Genomic DNA, 22,963 nt, shown 5'->3' on the forward strand with positions numbered 1-22,963 from the left:
AAGCAGCAGTAAAGAGAGGAGCATGAGACACAATATTGGCATGCAACCAGCAGAAGCTGCCAAAAAGACTGAGGTGTGTTTGCATATATGTGTGTGTCCTCTCTGTGTGTGTGTGTGCCATAACTCTCTATGCATGCATATGTACAGTATGTTCCAGTGGGAACAGCTGATGACTAACTACCACTGTTAGTTGTGTATTTAATACTCATCCTTTACAACTGTCTAGTCAGTGGCAATAAAATAGAGTGGGAGAGGTTTTTATTTCCTCCAGTGGCCATTAGGCTGAGCGAGGTGAGCTGAGGATAGAGGATGACAGGAGGAAGCAACATATGTAACAGCGAGGATTGGGTGTATTACCGTACAGGTCTTCCCCGCTTCCTTCAGCCTCGCACACATAACAGACAAATCAGGTAAACTGGTCTTGGTGCAGGCTTGCATCGAAGTAAAAGGTTGAAGCAAAGCAAATACATCTCTATACCAGGTTCCTACACATTTTCTATTTCAAAATTCTATACTTTTCAGGACTGGATTTTTTTTTTGCAATTCAGAGATATCGATGAAATGATGATGCAGTCCTAACGCACGTAGAGCAGAGCTGTTTTACAGTCTGTGACGTTCAGGTGTAGAGGCAGGTCTGCATAGGAGTGAGCCTTCAGTCACACCTGCACTCTCTCCCCTTGGTCTGCACTCTCTCACTCAGTAGACAGCATTTTGGCTGCACTGGCTGCAAATGCCATGAAAAACTCTCAGCTGTGATCAAGTCATTTTTAGGAGTTATACATTTTATATTAAAAAAAGAAAAATTAGAAAAGAAACAAATATTTCTACACTTTCTTCTCTTTTTTCCATACTTATCCAGACCTGGAAATAACCAAAATCAAAATCCATTCTTTTCCATAAGGCATAGGAACCCTGTCTACATAAAACATTTAAAGTTTGTTCATTTTTCGCACCTTGGGTTTGTGTGTGTTTGGGCATAAACACTGACCATGACCAATAGTCCTCATGGGGACCAGAGGCCTAACCTAGAGTCCTAATGCAGCAAGGTGTGATTCCTGGTTAAGTTTAGGGGTATGTAATGAATTGAGGTTTAGTTAAGGTTAGGTATGAACTGGTTATGGTTTGGGTTTGGGTTAGGCTGTATAAATGAATTGACGTCAATGTAAGGTCCTAACAAGGATAGCTGTGCAAACCTGTGTGTGTGTGTGTGTTGGTATTCACACCTGAATCTGTTCAAGCATCTTGGATGATGCAACAGTGATGTTGTTTCAGACAAGCTGCTGCTAGACCGTCAGTCCTTATTGGATTGGCCACCTCTCATTAGATAAAGCCAATGTGAAGTCCTTGATGTGTTGTGGTCAAACTAGTGTCAGTAGGACTGGCACTAATTAACACTGCAGGGTGCTTATTAACCCTAAAACAATGTGTCTTAACAGCATTGTTAAGAAATCTTAAATATTGATCTTTATAATGAACATAGCTATTCTAAAATACTGTAAGATCCCTTATGAAATTTGGTCAAATCTTGGGTGTTTCTTATTATGTCACTCAGTGTCTATCACTTGTAATGAAAGTGATCAATTTTGTGAGTGTATGGAAAGGGAATGTTATCATAATTTAAATGCCAGATTCCTTCTAGAAATTGTTTAGTAGAGGCGTTAATATTTCAGTCTGATACAACCAATTCAAAACCAACCTGGTAATGAAGGCCTCTGAGATCCTGGTGTCAGTGGGCGAGCCGATGTCTTTTCCCGGGCATTTATCCTCTCCAGCGTGGCCGCTGCTGGCCTCACTGTCAGCCTTCTGACTCAGAGTGTCTGAGAAGTTGTCATCTCTGGGGCACGGAGACAGAGTGACATCGAGACGTGGAAAGAGCAAGAAAAAGTGACAGAAAAAAAGGAGAAATCAGCAAATCAGTCGATCTTTTATATTTTGCAGCGGTCTTCGATGACAGCATTTGATATCAGTTTCCTGTGAGTCAGCACGTCTCCCTCTCTCCCCCAAGGTCCAGAGGGTCGGATGAGTCATATTCCTGGGCCTCTCATTATTCTGGTGGTGCACTGTGGTGGTGACATGCACACACACACGTACAAACACCCACACACACAAGCCAGCTGTATGGGTTTCAGTGAGGTGTGTGACTGGATACTGGGTACAGTTGGTGCCTGTCAGGTGGCAGTAATCAGAGCTACTGAGCTGCACTGCTGCTTCTGATGGTGTGTATTATCCGATATAAAACACAGTCAGTGTATCCACAGACAGAGACAGAGGCAGGATGAGCCGTAACAAAAATTTACAGATAGACACGAGTAAGTTGGGACACCCTGAAAGTCGAGTCTGAGAGCGACTTCCTGTTCTGAAGTGGCCTCTCAGACATCTCTCGGCATGTTTTATTCTGGGCTCTTTTGTGGGACAAGTTAAGTTCACAACCCTGTGTGCTCTTACAACCCTTGGGCTGCTCTGTTTGAGTAGAGAGCAGGATGTTACTGCACTCTGGGACAATCCGTACAGCTGTAAATTCCCCAGCTCTTTCATTAACTAAGAAGACACCCCATCAGCAGTGGCCCTCCTGGTGAATTATTGATACAGGCACACTGACGGGACCGCAGCAGGAGAAAGAAGAGAAGAGGGAAGAGGGAGAGGCATTCTAAATGGCTATTTTGTCGGCCAGCTACTAAGTGATTGGAGTGATTCTTTTCTCGGCCTAATGAGACAGTGAATCCAGTCCATTAAGCACCAACAGTCGCCATGGCAGAGTGTATGCTTGTTAACGCTGAGAGCGGGAGACAGTGACAGAAGGGTCGGTTGAGGACCCTGGAGATGGGGAATGTTCCACAGCTGAGCGGGGATGACAACAGCGTGCAGAACAAACAAGGCTGAAGGTCCTCTACGCACCACCCTACAGTCAAGGGATGGCCAGCGGCCTCTTATGGAGCAAAGTCAACAAGGACAAGTGTGTTGTTTACACACAGGGATATTATCAGTGAGAGCTGGGGGACAACTCCAAGGCTCTGATCGGTGGTGGTGGTAGTTTAGGAGGTGAAAGGAACATTTCCTCATGTGAACCACCTGTAGAATTATGTGATAAAAACAAGTCTAGTTTTTCCCAAATGGATCAGGATTAAAATGATAATAAGTTGCTGTTATTATATTCTAAACAAATTATTTCAGTTTGTTAATATGGCCAGAATTTTTAAATATAAAACCAATGATCTATTATCTTTGCAAATCAAGATGTGATAGTCTAGCAATGGCGTAGCTGTCAGTGCTGAACAAAATGTTTAAATCAAAAGTGTAATCATGGAAAGTTAAGGAATCATTCAAGCTATTACATTCATTCTGTTGAGAGCATGAATGTCAATGTCATTTCACTTTAAACCACCAAAGTCAGGGGGTGACCAAAGTTAGTTGGATTCATCATCATCTATGGGCTATGAATGGACAGGATTTCATGACAGTCCATGAAATAGTTGCTGACATGTTTCAGTCATCTTGAACTTCGCCAATCCACTGCTAGCGAGGCTAAAAATACATTAGTTTTGCTTCAAGGTTCTGGCAATTTCACACAGCTCGTTTAAAAAGCCATGTATTGCTAGAGTTAGTGTTTTTGTCTCAAGTGTAAAGGTATAATAATAAAAAATTAAGAACCTCCCACAGTGAGAGACTCGGTCACAGATGTGATCTAAACATAACAGTCCAAATTTAATTATACATGTCCTCTATCTATATCAGTATGAAGGCATCTTGTTGAGCATTAAATCATACTCTCACAAGTTAGATGCTGATTGAATACATTTATGCAATACTCAGTCGTATCTAAAAACACTCACATGTCTTGGACCACAATATACTGGTGTGGCACCAGGCCATCGATGCCGTTGTGCCGTCCCTCCCACCAGTCTTCTGACGCCCTCTGATACAACAGCAGGGAGGCGCCCTTCTTGAAGGACAACTCTCGGGAAGAGCGCCCAACGTAGTCAAACTTGGCAATGGCTTCAATGGGTTCACCCTCTGTCAACGGAGAGAGGATTACACAGGTCAGGTATGTCAGACAGGGCAAAGACATCAGGTACAGACGGCTATTATCGCATGTCCAGACACTTGTAATGACTGATGCAAGTGGGACAGCTTATGAAATAAAAATATTAAGACAAGACAACACATAAATGCACTTAAATATACTGTATGCTGGCTTGAGTATGTTTGTGCACATGGAAGCTCATGTGTGACAGTTCAAGTGTGCTGAGCCAGTCTGTTATTTTAGTTGTAGTCAATAGTTACCCGGCTCAACAACAGCAGGCCAGGGCCACAACAGGCCCTGAGGAGCTTTAGCAGGATAATTATAGAAGCTGGCGAGAGGAGATCTATATGACTCAGGGGCATATCAGTCACTGTATGGATCATTAGACTGGGCTGATATCTACTCAATAACTGTACAAGTAGAGCCCTGGATCAGTGACATGGGAAATGAACATTGGAAAGACCAGGAAAAGTTATAACAGACAGCATGTACCAGTGATAGATTGACCAGATAATGTTATGATTCATTTCAATTTACCTTTATTGACTGCTCTCTTCAAGTCCAGTATTTTTCAAATCACTGGATCAGTCTCCAGCTCCATTTTACCCTCTTATTCAAAAGGTACACGTCTCCAAGCCAATATGCATGCACTACAGCAACACAGGTCTAAAAATAGCTTTTTTATTCCTCCCTCGCTCCTACCTCTGCTCCCCTCCCATCTCACTTTCTCACTTCAAGTCAGACCGGGGGTCCCTGGACAGACAGAGCCTCACCGTAACACAGACTCTCTCTCTATATATACACTGGGAACAGAGTAAATGGCTGAAGCTTGTATCTGCTGTTAAAAGCCATCATGGTATGTCTTTCACAGGAGCTTGAAAGTAGTTCCCAGATGAGCAGGGAGGCCATGTGAGAAAGGAAATACTGGTGAGATTCTCCTCTCTGTGTCCTCTTCATCCTCATTTATTTCTATGAGATTTTTTTCCCCCAACCTTTAAATTGCCTTCCGTGCTTGGCTTGGTTGTCAGGACTGACGGGGTGGATGTGACGTGGCTCCAATGAAACGTGACAAGCAGGAATTTACTGCCTGAATTAATTGGGCTGCACTGCAGCGGACAAGGCTGTTAATATAGTTGACGGAGCCCTTATCGTTGCGGGGGATTTCTCTTCCTCTCTATTTTCTCCATCTCTTTCTCTCACTTCAACCTCTCCATCCATCTAAAAATTTTTATCCAAGGCACACACAAACACACACAGACACACCCACAGTGCAGTGACGTACCTGCAGCTGAAGGCAGCAGGCCATGAACTCAAATCTCAGTGCGGTAGAGGATCCCCTCTGTCATGTTGTGCAATTATAACTGAGAATCTCTTCAAACCCAGCCACCCAAGGTTACACACACACACACACACACAGCGACTGGAGTTAAAGAAATGTTGGACCGTGAAAGTTTGAGGCCAGAGGTGTAAGAGATACGAACTGTCAGATGTCTTACACAAGCCAGTGGAGCGGACTCAGAGGGGATGTTGCTCTACATCCAAGTTCACACATAGAAATAGAGGAGCAGGAGCCTTGTGCTAGATATGGTTGGGATCAATACAATAGGAGAAGGTATAAAACACTTTTCTCTGAAGACAAATATTAATCTCACGGCTCTTCACGGGGTAAAAGATGACCCTTGTAGTAAAGTAAAATACACTGCCCTTTTACATGTGCAACTTGACAACAAGGACATCCTACTGTACTGCTGCCGTGATATATAATCAATGTGCCAGTTAGTTCACCTTTGACCTTGTGTTGAGTTTACCAGCAGATAACATCAATGTATTGACGGCGTGCGAGAAGTGCCACTCTAAAATCAGGCAGTTAATCTCCAGGCACGACAGCCACCATCCATGACACTGTCATGTGTGTCAGGCCTGGGCAGATATATGCTGAGAGACAATGTATGGCTCCATACAGCCCCAGTTTGTGCCTTTATTGTGTCTTTAATCAAGTAATAGTAGAAGAAATAAAGAGGACAACTGTGAGGATGACTTGTTACAGATGATGATGAAGCCTAGTGCCTCTCATGTATTATACATGCGGGTCAGAGTTCTTAAACATACACTATTCTGAAAAAACACTGTATATACCTGGTGGTCGGTGTTTTTTTTCACTGGACATTATGACTAAAACACACTAACAACAAACAAATAAAAGGTAATACTCCGGAATTGGAAAACCTGAAGCAAATTGTGATTTGTGATTCTGGGTTATATATAAAACTGACTTGAAATTTACCTGACCTACAAGTACAAAGGCTAGCTGAGGCTGTTGGGAATGTCATTCGTTTGCAGGTTGTAGAAACAGTAATTATGGTATTTATGTTATGGTAAATGGATTAAATATGTTTTTTAACCTGCTGTGTACAGCAGTGTCTGGTATTTTTTGATCCAAGTGCTTTAAAAGGTCCTCTGTAAACCCTGTTAAATAACTTTTGGCTGGTTTTTCAAAGATTTATAACACTCAATTGTAATGGTAATACTATTAGAGGCACAAACTGGGGCTAATATCTTTAAACACCTAACATGACACCACTTTTAAAATTAACAATCCACAGATTTGGCCTCTACTTTCCACTAGCAACCTGATGAAAGCAACAATCACTTAGCCATGTGTGCTGTGCTCTGTCTAAATCCACCCAGTCCAGATCATTTATCTGAGCTAATGAGCTCTAACACACTCCAGGGGGCCTGCGCCGAACAGATTTCTGGACAGCTACTTAGACCAACACGTGGAATGACTTTTACTCCACTCTCTCTCTTTCTCTCTGTCCGTCTTCAGTTCACTTACTTCGAGGGCAAACACATTTTGAGAAGAGAATAAACAAACTGTTTCAGCCTGCAGAATCAAGTGCTGGAAACAGGAAAAGAGGTTTGCTTTTGTGTCTGAAATCCAAATGAGGTCATGGGGATTTAAAAATAACTGACGACAATAACTTGACCACAGTTCAAGACTCCACAGGGAGGGACTCGAGTCAGTGAGGACATCCTCCCCGTCCGCTCGGAGAAGCTTTTGGAACAAAACCATGGTAGCAAGGGATTTCTGGAAAACATAATCCTCCATTAATTACTGAAAGAGTTGATAGCTGCCATCTGTGTTTTACAATGGGAATCCTCACGTACAGAAGTTTCCCTGTCTAATCAGATGTCAGTTTTAGTTAAAAAGGACATCCAGATGATGACTTTAATTTAGAGGCGGTGTGATTAACAGCTGATGTAATGAGTGGAAATCAACTATACTCCCAAACTCCAGAGAATGATGATGAACAGTGTGACGGAGCCCCTAAAATTCATCTCTGGGTGTGAAAAGCAAACAGGATTGGGGTCTTTGTCGTCGCCATGGAAACTGGTTTAGGGAAAGTCTGTTCAACTATATGTTGACTCTTTTCTGCTCACATTGTCTACATCTGGCCAGCTCTCAGTCACGGATATCTATCACTTTTTAATGAGCTGGAAGTTTTATTGTCCTTTTCTGCTTTTTCACTGGATGTCAGCAGTGTCTGACCCCAGCTGATATTTTGGTTTCAACTCACTCACTCACTCACTATTTGATTTGGACCGGACCAACTGGTATCCATTTCACTCAAACAAAGGACCACATGTATGATCACACAACTCTGCCATATTCCAGCATGTCTGAGACAGGTCTATTGTATCCTCCAGCGTCTATGTGAGCCTGGTGTTTTTTTAATTCTTCATATTTCTCTTGGACACATGGAAATGTAGTTAAACGTAGAGAAAACACAGAGTGTATAATCTTTGAAAAGCTATTAAACCTGACAATTTTGACACTACTTCCATGTTTTTGATATTCTTTTACAAATCACTGTTTTCTCAAGGTAATCAAAAATATCAAGGGAATTAAAACATTTCAACCAAAGGCTATGACCCATGGGAAAAAATATCCAGTGGGTGCAGACCACCATGGAATTTGTAAAAGGGGGATGTGGAAGTGTCCCGAGGCCCCTTGGGAGAAGCAGAACCATTAGAATATGAATGGCCGTCCATCACTGTGAGCCTAGTTCCCCTGGCCTTCCAAGGTTACTGCATTTAGGTGGCTGAAAGGCAGGATTAGCTGCAGAGAGCTGCAGAGAGCTGGGTTTAGCCCTCGCAGCACCAACAACATGAGGGAAAGCTTAAATTTGGATACAGTATACAGACAGGACAGTACAGCTTTTTCCTTCACGTGTGAGTGTGTGTGTTGAGGCGCGACAGTCAAGTTTAAACAGTGATGGAATGTAACTGAGTACATTTACTCAATCACTGTACTAAAGTATAATTTTGAGGTACTTCTACTTTACTTACTCTAATTTAGTATTCACATTTTCTGCTCAATTATACTTCCACTCCACTACATATTGGAGGCAAATTTAATCCAACTTCAGCTGCTAGCTATTTTGCATCAGAGCCTATGTTGCTATTTTTAAATTCATTTATGTCACTGGCGATCAGACAATAATAATAATAATAATAATAATCTGATAATCGGCTAGGCAGATAATAGGTCAATCCATAGTACACAGTAAATCCATATTATATGTAACTACCTTTAATTGGTACTTATTATACTTAAGTACATCTAATATCAGATATTTTAATACTTTTACTCATGCATTATCTGTGTGGATGACTTTGACTTTGTCAAAGTAATATGTCAACACGATGTCTTTACCTATAGCAGTATGACTTTTAGGTACTCGTCACAACACTGGGTTTAATTAATGTGATGTTCAATTAATTATACTGTTTAAAGGGGCAAAATGTACACATTTTGGTTGAAAGTGTTCAAAAATGACATTATGCATCAGGATGCAGATATATCTACTGAAGTTAGCATGCTAACCAGCTAGCCCCTGCCCATCCTGGTCCAAAGCTCCTGTGCTAGCAGTGTAAAAAACTCAAAAACTCCTCTGGTCTTCGAGGGTTCAGTCTGAACCACCAGCTGCGGTTTGGAATGCACTTCGGTGAATAAGGTGCAAAAAAGAACACAACACACACGTAATCACATATAATCACAAGCGCGCCTGTGATTATGTACTACAAGCATTGTTACTTTAATTATCACTCACCATCCTCGCTGGTGTGTGTCTCTGTCCCTCCCTCATTGTCCACCTCCTCCAGTGCTCCGTGCTCACTGTAGGGGCTCTCACTGTGGGGGACAACATGCAAACTGTCAGGGTCACAGCCACGGTGGGGTCAGAGGTCAACGGACAGTTTCAAAACAGACTAAAATCCTGAATTGTGTGTCATTTTTCCTTTCATTTCCATTTTCTTCAGGAAAAAAAAAGTAGTTTGGAGTCACTTTATCTCCTAATTCATAATGCAATATAAGACTTTTGCTCAAATCTCAATGGTCAAATCTCATTTCAGTGAAGATGACAAGGAAGAAGGGAGGTTTTTTTTTGGAATTAATAAGACATAGGGGAAGTTCAAATAACGGTCACTTTATGAGAGGCTTAGATCCTCTATCTGTGGTTCTTTTTCTAATGGTCCTCTTCTGGCACCATGCTGAGAGAGCTGGCAGTAATGCCACACACACATCCACAGATTACCCCTGCCAGGAACTGAACTGTCTCCTCCCATGCTAACATGTCACCAGCCGCCTCCTCTTCTACGAGAAAGGGAGGCAGCCAAGACAACAAATCTCCCCGGGGCCTCATGTGCTTTGCCGGGGGGGAACATGGTCGTGCTGAGACGGCTGATTAGCTCGATCCAGGGATAAATCCCTGTCAGCCTGTGGTGATGTGAGGGCATTGAACAGGAGAAAGAGAGACAGAGAAAGAGAGGAAGAAACAAGTGATACGTAGTGCTTACAGATGTGAAGCTGGCAAAGGGCCTCAGGTTTGATCTGTTTGACTATGTGCTGCAATTCATCTAATGATCCTCTCACTGCCAGGTGACCTTTCTCTTTCCTCCTGCTGATCGTGGTAATTAAAGTGATTGTTTCAGCCTGTCTCACCTAGAAAAGTCCACCGTGTTAAGTCAGCGATGAAACATGCTTCTACCATGTCATGTTCCTCAAACACAGACACCTAATTTGTGAGTGTAATTACTCACCACCTCCACTGACACACTACTGACACAGCTGCAGTGCTGAGAGCACACGCATACCTGCATGATCACCAAGTCCCTGAGGAAGGACGTTTGGCTGCACGCCTTTGTTCCATTCACGGTAATGGAATAAGGAAAGCACCAGCATCTGTCAGACTCTCAAACCTACATCTCGCTGTGTAAATCTGTGCAGCTGCAGGAGGTGACCTCATCAGAATGCTTTCCATCTTTTAATCCTGGATAACCCACAACTTCACCTTCAGACACCAGTGAGAGGGTGGCCTCGGAGCTAGACAGTAACACTGTTTACATCAAAGTGGATTGCAAAGTTTTCCTGAACTTTGCAAACAATCGGCAAAACAACTTGCAATTTGAGATGGCTGCTGAACTCTGACCTATTATTTGAGACCTCTTCTGACCAGTAAGGAGCTTCTATGCCTGCCCTGTGGCCTGAAACAGCCAAACAGGGTATTTTGAGGTCACAAATTGGCCTTCAGTGACACTGTTGTCTGATTGGAACTTGGACCATGTAATAATATATAATGTGGACCAACTGTATTTTCCAGCTAAGAGAGGCAGTTACAGGTCATCTGCAGGCTCATTTTTGCATTTAGGTGAGAAAAATAAACAAACAATTCAATGTGTTCCAAACTCCTAAAGATTAATGCCAGCTTGGGAAAAAAATACAGCACATAACATTTCAAAAGAACCCAAAATCATGCCCCATTTTTTGGCTAGACTGGGATACGCTTTTTCATACATTTTAACAAATGTTATTACATGTTTGTAAGTTTTTCAAATGTTGCTGTTTGTCAACCTGAAAATATTGAACCCTGACATTCAGAATGACTTAATGACTTGATAACTAATCAGTTGCGATAACATATTAACGTATCATTACTCACCAATAGTCTCCTCCAGCCATACACTTCTCATAGATGGGCCCATCCAGCTCTTTAGCATCAGGAAAGATGGTCTCATGGTGGATGATGATGGTCTTGATGATCTCGTTGACGTGGGCCTGGCAGGACACCTGATCCTGGCTGTCTGGTGTGGGCATGAGTGTGGGGCCGAAGCATATGGCCAGGTTGTACGGGTCCATCATGTTCTCGTCGCTGTACTGGGACAGGCTGGAAGGACGAGGGTGGATGGAGGAAGAAAGAGATGGGGAGAAAGAGACCAAGAAAATGGAGAATGAGAAGAGGACATAGCACCTGGGACAGTATTTCAGACTTATCAGACTTCAATCATTCTTATGAACTGGTTTGTGTCTGTCAACTTACTGGTTGAGGAAGGCGAAGAGGTAGCGCATGACGATGAGGACTGATCTGGGAATGGTCAGCAGGATCTTACGAATGTATAGCGCTCTCTCATACAGGTTCTCTATTCCTAGAGCAGCAAAAAGAGGGTATGATGTTAATACAGTAAAATGCAATAATGTGTGAGAAACGGCTTTGTTTCCATCTTTTCACCTCTGCTTGCAAAGATCCATATATTTATATATAGTTGTCTATCTGATGATGTCCACATATTGATTATCACCACACCACGTCCAAGTATACAAATGTAAGAGTGCATTGAAGCTGAGCCAATTACTTATCAGAATTACTGCAAGTCTCAGGAGCAAAGATTTACTAATGCAGTGATGTGTAAAGTGTGTGTGTGCGTGTGTGTGTATAGTCCACAGGAAATGTCTTCACAGTGGCGGTGACCTTCACCAGTGTTTTTTCCTGCTCTAAATGAAAGCAGAATCTCTCTGAAATGATTTTGTTAACTTCTCGATTCTTTTACTCTTTTTTTTCTGCCTTGCAGGAATAAGGATATTAGAACAAAGGTGTAACACATTAAAGGCACATTCAGGAAGTCAGCCAAAATTGTGGTGTGCGACTTCCCCACTTTGATGTCATATCTGCAGAAACATGGAAAGGTTTGGTTCATGGGTGAAACTTTTTATTAATTCAAGAAATCCATATCAATTTTGCACACATGTAATTTGTCATCCGGTATTAGGTTGTAGCCCTCAGTTGCTGTGCCAAGATTAATTAGAAAAATAATGTACTAGCATTAACCCTGTTAAACACAGAAGATCTTTGTAGTCTACATCTTGTTTCCACATTTTAAGCTCATGAACACACCAAAGTTATAAGAAAGATTTCCAAACTCCAGACTCGGGACCAACCGAGGAGCTGATAGCACAGTTTTTGCAGGAAGATTATCATAAATTTAAAAAATATGAAGTATTTAAAATCTGCATCAGATTGTGCTTTATCAACATGGCAGAGAATGCCAACCTTTGTATCTTTCATTACCATCTCATTTGTTCTGCTGTGGCACTTGGAGCAGCCTATCTTATTTGGCTGAGCAGGGGCTCTGCTGCTGCTAAAAATAGCCCTGTCACCCTCCAGCCACTTTGTGCCATCTGGGATTTGGGCTTCTGGGATCTTTGTGATGCATTTCATTTTTCATGAATACCTAACGAGGATTCTGGGAGGCTCCCGAGCACTTCAGAAGCTACTATTTAAAGATCTACGCCAGCGTAAGCTTATACATCACCTACAAACACATGTGTGAGCACTCCCACGCAAAGCATCCCCGCTGCCAAAATGAAAGATAACAGTAGCTGCAGTGAGAAAAAAAAAACCCTCAACCGAGAGCAGTTAAATGGAAAAGTGATCTTGTAGCTGGTCTGAGCTGCTCCATATGGAATAAGCAGAGGGTTTTAATATGGAGCCTGCTGGGCGTTCAGCCCACACTGCAATCACTGGCATGTTGAGCTGGGGAATGTAAACAGGGAATCCCCATCACTCATCCTGCACAAATGTGTAACAGTACACACCCAGGAAACACACACAGACACACTTCACAACACACTTGTGAGTAGACAAAAGCCTGCGTGTAGAGTACACATGGCACACACAGTCTACACTGGGCTTTAAGGCACACGTTGTGCCCATGTGACACCGTGCATGTTCAATTGTTCCGTAACTGAGCCTAAAAGTCCCCCATGTAATGTCTAAAGATCAGAACAAGCCACACAAAGAGCTGACTGATGCGTGAACTGACAATGTGACTATTCTTATGAGGACTTCCAGAAAGATTCAGAGCTGCAGACATTTAACATTCCACCACATTGCAGCCATCATGGCCAGCTTTGTGCCACTTACAACAGATAATAATCCTTCTCAGTACTCATCTAAATACCGCAGAGTAGTATCAACACAAAGTGCCAAAGAGAAGGAGGAGTAAGAGCCATTCTGCTGACGAAACACTACAGACAGTTTATTATACTGTTTCATCTGAGGACTGTATCTGCTATCTAGTATATATACTATAGTCCCAGGACAGCGCTTCAACCACAAAACTTACAATATCCAGCAAGTATTCACCTCAATGATTATCAGACATTTTCAATGTAAGCAAGTAGAGAATCTGCACAGCCTAACACTGTTTTACTGACCATAACGTGCTGCAGTGCTACATGCGCAGATCTACAGCTTGTAGGTTTAAAGGTTTATGTCTTAGGTTGATTATTAAAGTTTTTTCTTTATTTAATACATGTTTTCCATAGTTTCAAACTTGAGTAGAGTGACCAGTGTAGGTCCATCAAACCTGGTTTAATGTAAGGGTAATCTGAGAAATAAAACATGCTATAAGGGAGAAAAAACACTGCAAAGTGCTTTTTTTTTTTTTTAAGATGATAGCTAAAACTGTGCCCCACAAAAGCTACACACAGTTTGGCAAAATGTTTATTCATATGTGCTGTTTAGTTGACAGATGCACTTAAAAAGCATCCATCTGAGTGAGATGAATTTGCATTTTGAATGAAAAAAGAAAGTGAAGACAAAAAAGATTGAACAGAAAAACACTGAGCTGTTATGCCACGATGAACTACAAAGACATGCACTCAGAATAAAACTACCTCACTGAAGATAAAATGTGTGTGTTCTTACTGATGCAGGCCAGCAGATCATTGAACCTCTCTTTGGGGAAGAGAGGGTTCTCCAGACCACGGAAGTAAAGCTTGAGAACGCCAGCCACCGAGTTAATGTCATGATTATTCTCATCATCTGTCAGAGGGTCGTTTCCTAAGACACAGATAAGTCAGCAGGTCAGTTGGACCACCTTGATTATAAAAACGGCACATGATTAAACTCAAAAAGCACACTGGCTAAACATGATCAATATAATGCGTGATGATTAATTCCTAACATTTGGATCTGATAACAATGAAGCAACAGAGATCAACGTGATAATATGCAGTAAATACAGTTTAAGAAACATCATCTACCTCTTTCAAATGAGTTCTTGATGTCATTGACTTCCAGCTGGGATCCAGATACACGAAATATTCCTTGATGCTGGAGGCCTGAACAGAGAAAGATAAAGAAAGAGGGTAAGGAAGAAGGAGAAACACAAGGTAAAGAAATAGCACAGACACACTCAACATTGTCATAAATCCACTGAGACAGTCATAGAAAGAAACTCCCTCACTCAGCAAATAAAGCCTATTTTAGTTGGACCTCAGAGGCACATCCTCTTCGTTAAGCCCCTTCACTTTTCTAATTAAGGATAATTAATGAGGCAGGGAGTCCGCAATCAAGCTTTACTAAAGTGTCTTCCAGCTGGGATTAGGACTTAATAAGAGGAGAGGTCAAGGGTCAAGGGAGGAAGCGTGATTAGTCTGCCGTTTGTCTCTTTAAGATTTCTCTTGACGTCATCAGTGGAGGCTGCAAACCAAGAGATCTCACATCTTAAATGCTTAAAGTTCACATTCCTGCAGAGTTTCTTTTTCAATCTGGTTCAAAACCAAAAATTGTAACTAATCACTTGTGCCAGACTAAGCTGTGCGCCTGTTTGTCTCACAGGGTGTTTGAACAGCTCGGTGAAAAAGGCTGCGCTGCTGTAAACAGGATGGAATCTGCATTTTCCCATGACTGCAGATTAAGTGGAACACACAGAAGCACCGACATGAAACACGATGCACACGCCCAAACAATTAGTGCCTGGAAGTCACTCAAGTGTCACTTTTAACCAAAGTCGGGAAGAGTTTTGTGAGAAGAACTATTCACAGATCATATAAAATACAGTCATCAATTTATGATTGCTGAGCTAAAGTGACTAAATGTCTCTACACATTGTGTGACAACAACCGACTCACCATACAAATTGATGTAGCGAATGCAGCTTTCAACCACGCGGGGGATAGCTTGTCCAGAGTCCTTTAAAGGCAAAATAAACAGAAACTCACAAATGTCACATCATGTATAATTTGATGTTTTGATTACATAATTAAGAGCTAGAGCCCGACAGATACTGGAATTTTGAGGACACTATCCATATCGGTAACACTTAATAATAACCATCATTAATAAATGGTACATTTATAGTTAATAGTTCATTTATACTTTAATAGCTAACTTTAGTTAATAGTTATTTTAATGTTAAACAATGTAATGCGTTATAAACCATTTATCAAGCATTTTTTATTGGAAAGCTGCATTTGATTCATAATAGTCTGTAAATGGTTAATAAATACTGTGTAGTTCATCAATCAACATTATCCGAATGGCTGTAATAAAGCTTTACCTGATGTTAATAAAACTTTGCTTGATAAATGGTATATGAAAGCAGCCTCAAAATGTACACAATATATTTATTATGGCTGTTGACTGCAAACTCATAATATGTCATTGGTATAATAAATACCAATGACATGGGCCTGTTGGTGTATCGGTCGGGCTCTAACAGAAACTAACTAATGTGATACTAAAAGTATACAAGCATGCACACCCAGTGTAAGTGAAGGCCGTGGGTTTACAGACAAAGTGAGGGTTACCTTTATGAGACCTTACTGAGACAGACTGAGTTCCAGCTGTTTGATTTTTCATGCCCAGTCTCCTATAATAACTCGCTGATTATAAAATATCATCAAAGTGTACAAAACTCAACAACAAGCATGCGCAAACCTGTTGTCCAACACATTTCAACCCTGGGCCTCCAGTGCTGCTAAATATACTCTGTGTCTTGTTATGCTGGCAATCAAGTGCACCCTGTGTTTGAATGAACTTATCTAAAGAGCCACAGGAGGAGGGCAGAAGTGGTGGGATGATAGGAGCAGCAGCGTCTCCTTCAGAGAAAACACATTCCTCTCACGCAGTTCGACGTGGACGTGCACTCTTGTTCCGCGCTTGGTGCCAGCTGCTCCTGCAGCTCAGTGCTGGACAGGGACTCGGTACATGCTTGTAATGATACAGTGGATCTGTTTACAGCCCTCGGGGGCATACACATGGTCAAAACACAGCCACCATGCCAAAATCAACTATCTATCGCTGGAGTGGAGCTGTGAGGGGTTGAGGCACAGGTCTGGTGCAGCACGATTATGTAATACTATCCCTTTGGATATGTGAAACTGGGCATGACTCTTTTGTGTCACATAAATTCAATAACAATTTTGAAGCTGGAAATGGTCCATGCTGGGAAATAACAGTTGGAACTAAAGATGCAGGTTGCTGCAAGATCTTCAATTCAGTCTGTCTCAGTCGACTCACTGAAGTCAGGTAACAAACAAACATGACATGGAGTGAAAATGTTGTTACGGCAGGACAGGTAAAAGAAAAGAGCACAGGCAAGCAGCATGGGCCCCCCCAAGATGCTTCAAGGTGTCTACCTGATGTCGAGCGTGTGAGTTCCGTCGTCCGCGGCTACAGAGAAGTCGCGAGAGCCAGAGATGGACACAGAGAGACAGAAAGAGAGAGAAAAGGCAAGACCCAGATTAGCACCACAGAAGCTGCCCACCAAAGCTTTCACCAAGAGCGCACCCTCATTCCACTCTGTAAACAACAGGAAGTGGACAGGACCAGGCAGGACTGGACACGGCCACCGGCGAGAGGCAGTGAAGAGGCCCGGAGGAGGGAGGCAGCAACGCCTTATCAGTCTGGCATCCGCTCCCTGACTGCCATTTATACTGCTGTTTTTCACTGGCCTCTGCTCTCACCCTGGAGGAGGAGGAGAGACTATCTCTGACAGAGCAGCTCAGTGATGCCAGGTCAGCAGTGAGTCAGGGGAGCTGACGGAGGGAGACAAACATTTATTCCTCCGACTGCTGCTCCTCTCCTCCCGATCTATCATTGCCACCCTTTACATCTCAGACGCAGACCGACAGAGCTCACTGACTCATGAGGAAGGTTTCCAGAACCCATCTTAGCACAAATATGTTGTTGTTGTTTGTTGGTAAAAGATAAATCAAAGCTAAGATGCTTTGGGGGAACCCACCAAAATGGCCAGAAAGCCAGAGCAAGACAGAAAATAGATAGGAGGAGGAGCAATGTCAAGCAGGCAGACTGGTAATCAGTACCTTGATAAATGACTCCAAATTGCCATTAAATAACCTAACATTAAAAACAGAGCGGGGTCTAGCCCGCCGGGTGCCAGTGTGGGTTTTGTGTGCCCCGTTGGGATGTCTAGAATACAAAGAATGCATCAGAGTAAGTAAACAATGCAGTTTTCCTCAAAGAGTGGTTCATCTATTTGCCAATAACCTTCATGTCCTTCAAAAACTTGAAGGAGGCTGACTAATCTTCAAAACCTTTCGACTCTGGATGATGGAAAGGTGACTGAGGGTATTTTCAGACACTGCTGAAAACCGTGAACAAACTTTTTCTTTATAATCCTGGCTTTTATTTCACCACAGGCTATCACAGGGCAGTGAAATATCAGACCCGCTGGGAGCTTTGTATGTGTCAGCATCCACCTCATGACAGGCCTGCGGGGGATTTGGCTCTCTTAGTTTGTGTGGATGTGGGTCTGTGACTTAATGCAGTGTGGCTTCTTGTGACCAGACAGAATGAGATTAAAAGAGTCCGGGACTTTGGTTTCTTCTGCTGCTCAATCATAGTGACAGAATTACTGTCACTGTGAGAATGGCCTGAAGATGTTTTAAATATCTGACCATGACCACCAAAGACAAAAGATGACACCTCTGAAATAAGAATATTGTGTCCTTAGCCGTAATTAGCCCTCAACGGGGGTCAGCTGGTGTAAAGCACTGATACTTTACTGATGTTTTACATGATTACAAATATTGGTGTTAATCTGCAACTAACATTTATTTTCATCATCAGTTAATCTGCCATTAATTTTCTCAGTTAGTCTATAAAATGTTGGAAAACAGCTTTGCAGAGCTCAAGGTGACATCATATAACAGTCCAAAACCCCAGGTGAGAGGATAGAAGTAGGGAATTTTGGGTATCCTTGCTTGAAAAATAACTTAAATGGTCGATTCTTTAATCTAAACAGTCTCTAATTTCATTTATTCAATCAACGTATTGATTAGTATATTATTTTTTTTACTTTAAGAGTGTACACAAAGGGAAATATGTGAGTTATTTCTTTTTTAATCTAACCTTTTCCCTGCAGTTCTATCAGGGCGAAATAAACTTCAACCTAGATTGTTTTGACTATATACATTATACATATATTGAAAAATTATCTATAAAAGTTCAATTAATTTTCCCTTCTTTGCTGGTAATTATTCAACTGACCCATCCCTTCCTGTCTGCTCTTCTTTTGTTGTTGTTTAAAAGTGATGCTAAAACACATCAGGTTCATGCAAATTCTCCTCCCCTCTTGTTTCTTTGGCTAAACACTCCCTACTTTACCACCTCTCACTCCCTTAAATAGCCTAATACGGTAGTGTTGGGAATGAGAAGTAGAGTACCCCATAAACACGATACCAGGTCGGGCTTAGAAAACACGGTGACCGGCACATCTGCTCGGTGCTCTCCAGGGGATATTATTCGTCAGGTTTCGACGTCACAAAGGACTTCACATGAGAATTTCCTGAGGCGAACTGTGTGCTGCAACACGTCACGAACGTTTCTGCCGCTGCTGAAAAGAAAGTGGACTGGATGTGCATCTCGAATATGCACAGGTCCTGAAACGTGAGCGTGTACTTTACCTTGTGGTCATGTAGTCAGCTCTGTGGCCTGCGGGCAAAGAGAGGGAAAAGAGAAGAGATGTGAGCGGAAGTTAGATGTGAGGACATGCCAGGACCTGTCTCTGAGGTCCCTGCGGTACATTTTGCATCTGCCTAGTGAAGCATTTGAAGCCTGCCATCTGTCCGCAACCGCTGGCCTCTTGAGCAGCACAAATACACACACCTATGCATGCAAACACAGACACAACTTGCAAAGTGACTTCTTCAGACAACACGTTGGCTACATTACAATTACTGTACAAGCACAACATCTACCAGGCACATAGTTGAACAATCTGACGTAGGCACACAGACACACTAATCATTATAGTAACACACAGAGCTACAAGTTTGGACAGGTGGAGAGAGATTAAGCGCAAAAAAGCTTCCAAATGGTTTTGAAGAAACAGGAGTAGTTTTGAATGTGTGGCCATCTGTTCCCATGAACAGGATCTGACCTGTCTGTGTGTCGGACTGACTCATACTGTACTTCATCTCAATGACAACAATATGATTAGAGAGCACGTGGGAAAAGCAGGAGGCTTTTCTCTTCCTCGTTAGCTCCATTACCCATTAAGTGGACAGTTTGAGTGAGACCACCAGGACTGCTGGGTGGAACAATGACTGACAGACACTCTCTGGGTTGATTGTAGATTAGCTGAGGCCTCAAGGAGATCCCACCAATGTAGAACAAGGCTAGAGCGTTGGTAATGACCCCCCCCCCCCCCACGCTAATACAAGGCGGTCCATTAAGTTGGGAGCAAATCAATCACTAAGACGGATAATACAAATTCACAATCCCCCTTAGCTCTGGCTTGCCTGGCTAAAACCTAGATTGCCATCTAAGAGCTTTGACTAGTGGAAAAAGCAGGCAAACAATGGGAAGTTTGCCATGGAAAAGGCTGAAATTGCTCAGCAGGACTGCAGAATAAAAGACCAATGAATTAACAGTTATGTTGGCTGTTGGGGGACTGATTAGGGCTGAAATGTATCCTCATTTTGGTTGAAGGAGGGCGACGCACAGACTGTAACAGGAACAGTGCAAGCTATAAGGGCAGAGTATAAAAGTAAAGGGATCGTGACTCTACCTTCACCAAGTGTCCTCTTCAGCAAGTCATGTTTGGCCTGCAGTTTGGAGATGAGATTACTGCCCTCCAGAAACTCCCGGAATTTCTGTGGAGAATTGAGAGTAATTACACAGCGGCCCTGAGTGCCAGCCACAGCAGCCGCTCTTAAGACAGCAATCTACGATAAGAAAGCCAAGGGCAAAGGACGCGCTGAGAGTCTTTTTAAAGCTGTTATCAGAGCATGTCCATCTTCAGACTGGAACAGGATAGCAGTTAGCCTTACAAAATGGGAATATCAAAGATTTCAAAGGGGCTTGGTGCATGTGAGTGTTAAAATTTGCATGCACGGATTAAAGCATTTTAAAGTCCAGATAAATGCTTTGAATTTTTATTCTCAGATTTTTGCAGTAGCTATTAAACATATTATATAAATCAGACATGAGAAATCTGGGATTTTCACTTCTTTGACAACATCTAAGTACAGACGGGCATCAAAGAGAGTCTGTAAGAGAGATTTATTTCTATTTTCATACAGAAATCTCTGAAGTCATTTCCACAAGCGTACGCTCATGTTAAACCACACATCTTTCCTCACCATGAAGTAGAATTGCTCCGTCTCCTGCTGGTTGGCCCTCCTCTTGGCAATGCTGGGTTTGCTGAGGTACGTCTCCGACACGGTGGACTTGACCGACTCTGTGGATCGGCTGTGGTGGAAACACTCGGACACGTCGTAGTCTTCGATCGTCACCATGTCCTGGATGGTGGTCAGGGTGGCCTCTGACGTCTTTTTGATCTGGAGACACACAAGGGATAAGGGGGAAGAATTGAGGAATTAGTCAGAGCAAACACCAGCATGTTTAGAAGCTAGATGTCATCTCTTCACTATCCCCATGTTACTGTCACAGCATACTCAGTGAGTTTCATCACACTCCCTAAAACCCTCTCTTGCTTTCCCATGGCTCTCATGGCTCTCTAAAAAATTCAGGTGTTTCTGACAAGACCCACGTTCCTGAAAATCCACCGGCCCTTGAACATGACTCCAAGCCAAGGCAATCAATTTGCATGCACTCAGAGGGGCAAAGGGGAACAGTGTCTGCTGGAGACGGTACATTCAATCGCAGGCTTTTAGGATTCATTTCCATAACCGCCCTGTCCCTGTCAACAGGAGTGCTTTTGCCGCAGCTTATAAAGTTCAGGACTTGGGAGGGCAAATGAGTTTGTAATAGCTCCGTTAAAAATGTGAGAGACGAAAGCAGATACAAACTGATTGTGTGGACCGTAAAAAAAGAGACTTGCAGTACACAGATGTGATGAGGTATCATGGAGTTTTAAAGCCACTGTTGGGTACAACTGAGACTTTAAGGATAAAGTCTTATTAATAACAGAAAAAAATAAGATATTATAAAAACATAGTTGTAATTTGCATGATTGCCATGTGAGAATAAAAAATAAGCTCTGTTAAGTTTTACTTACAGTAAGCAAAGCAAAACTTTAAGCAAAATGCTAACATCAACATGCTAAAAAATTCACAATAATACTGAAAATAATATTAGTAATGCAAAAACGCTAACATGCTGATGTTTAGCAAGTATAATAACCAAATCCACCATTTTAGTGTAGTGGGTTAGTGTGCTTACATTGGCTAGTTAGTACTTAAAACTATGTACAACTGAGGCTGTATGAATACATACCGACAATATCTTGACTAAATTAAAGTTGTGACCTGGTAATGGGCTTATAAGGAAAGTCACGGGATCACCAAAGTTATTATAATTAATGAGGGAATCACATCCTAAATTTCCTGAAAATCTATCCAATACGGCCTGGCTCTAATATATACCCAATTAAGAATTTAAATGTCCTAATTCTGAGGATTAAACATTTCTTTCATTTACTGTACATATGGTTTATGATGTACAAATGTATTAAAACCAGGGTCAGTCAAGGGTCAACAAAGCCACCACTCCTACCGTATGTTTAGTCAGTGAAATTCATTACCCACCCACCCAGTTTACTTGTTTACAATATAGAGCGACACAAGCTGTGGCCATTTGCAGAACAGGGACGAAAAGGAAGAGATAGAGAAAAAGATAAAGGAGACAAACAAACAGGGGGAAGAGCCTAGAGGCTGCCAAGTGTGAGCATGACTCACTGATGTAGAAAAGCTGCATGGGGAAAGAGGCCACGCTGATGTAGAAACATCAACAACCGGCTCTCAGGAAAGATTCAGCAAAACGCTCCTCTTCATTCGACAGACACACTCTGGGGTAGAGTGAAGTGCTGCGGCTATTGCAGCTTGATTGTGTGTGCTTTTAAAAGCTGGGAGCACCGCAGGTCAACGGGCCCCTGAGTGAGACGCAGCTGGAATTCCTCCTAATTATTCTTAATGGCCTGGACCCCCACTTAAAGGTAGTGACCCCTTTTCTTAGTTATTAAGTGAGTCTGACCTCAGTGCTAATGAAAGAACAAGGTGGATTCCTGGTGTGCACGCATAGACAACAGTGGATTAGCTTGTTGGGTTTTTTTAAACAGCTTGACCTGTGGCCTTCAAAAAACACCTGAAAAGCAAGGTGGACTTCATCCCTTTCATGTGGTACACTGATGGATTACAGTGCTGACACACATGCTTAGGGCACGCAACGTGGATGTATTTAGAATCATCAACCCCATCATGAAGTCAAAACATACTGCAGGTTGGAGCATGGCTAATGACAGTGTGGAAAAGGAAATGAGGGTTCCACGATCATGAATCCTGATCATCATACTCTCTTGTGACAACAGTCGGGGATGTCATTTGGTGATCAA

The 22,963-nt window shown here is 42.4% G+C and overlaps 1 protein-coding gene across 9 annotated transcripts in view; it reads right to left on the reverse strand.

The window, feature by feature from the left end:
* The window catches only part of srgap1a (SLIT-ROBO Rho GTPase activating protein 1a), an 85,843-nt gene that overhangs the window by 7,030 nt on the left and 55,850 nt on the right, over positions 1–22,963 (reverse strand). For 6 of the 9 annotated variants that reach the window (XM_084364830.1, XM_084364829.1, XM_084364832.1 and 3 more), the window contains exons 9-20: positions 20,754–20,951; positions 20,180–20,264; positions 19,074–19,101; positions 17,472–17,577; positions 15,276–15,336; positions 14,406–14,483; positions 14,068–14,202; positions 11,401–11,506; positions 11,023–11,247; positions 9,136–9,215; positions 3,831–4,011; positions 1,697–1,834 (exon numbers count right to left, since the gene is read on the reverse strand). In XM_084364830.1, the coding sequence (XP_084220956.1) occupies positions 1,697–1,834; positions 3,831–4,011; positions 9,136–9,215; positions 11,023–11,247; positions 11,401–11,506; positions 14,068–14,202; positions 14,406–14,483; positions 15,276–15,336; positions 17,472–17,577; positions 19,074–19,101; positions 20,180–20,264; positions 20,754–20,951 (1,421 nt within the window). Of the gene's footprint in view, positions 1–1,696; positions 1,835–3,830; positions 4,012–9,135; positions 9,216–11,022; positions 11,248–11,400; positions 11,507–14,067; positions 14,203–14,405; positions 14,484–15,275; positions 15,337–16,784; positions 16,819–17,471; positions 17,578–19,073; positions 19,102–20,179; positions 20,265–20,753; positions 20,952–22,963 lie in introns of all 9 variants that reach the window. The other 3 variants (XM_084364833.1, XM_084364835.1, XM_084364834.1) reach the window with 1 other exon arrangement.

This window comes from Pagrus pagrus (assembly GCF_965226575.1).
Source record: "Pagrus pagrus genome assembly, chromosome: 10".
NCBI classification, from domain to species: Eukaryota; Metazoa; Chordata; class Actinopteri; order Spariformes; family Sparidae; genus Pagrus; species Pagrus pagrus.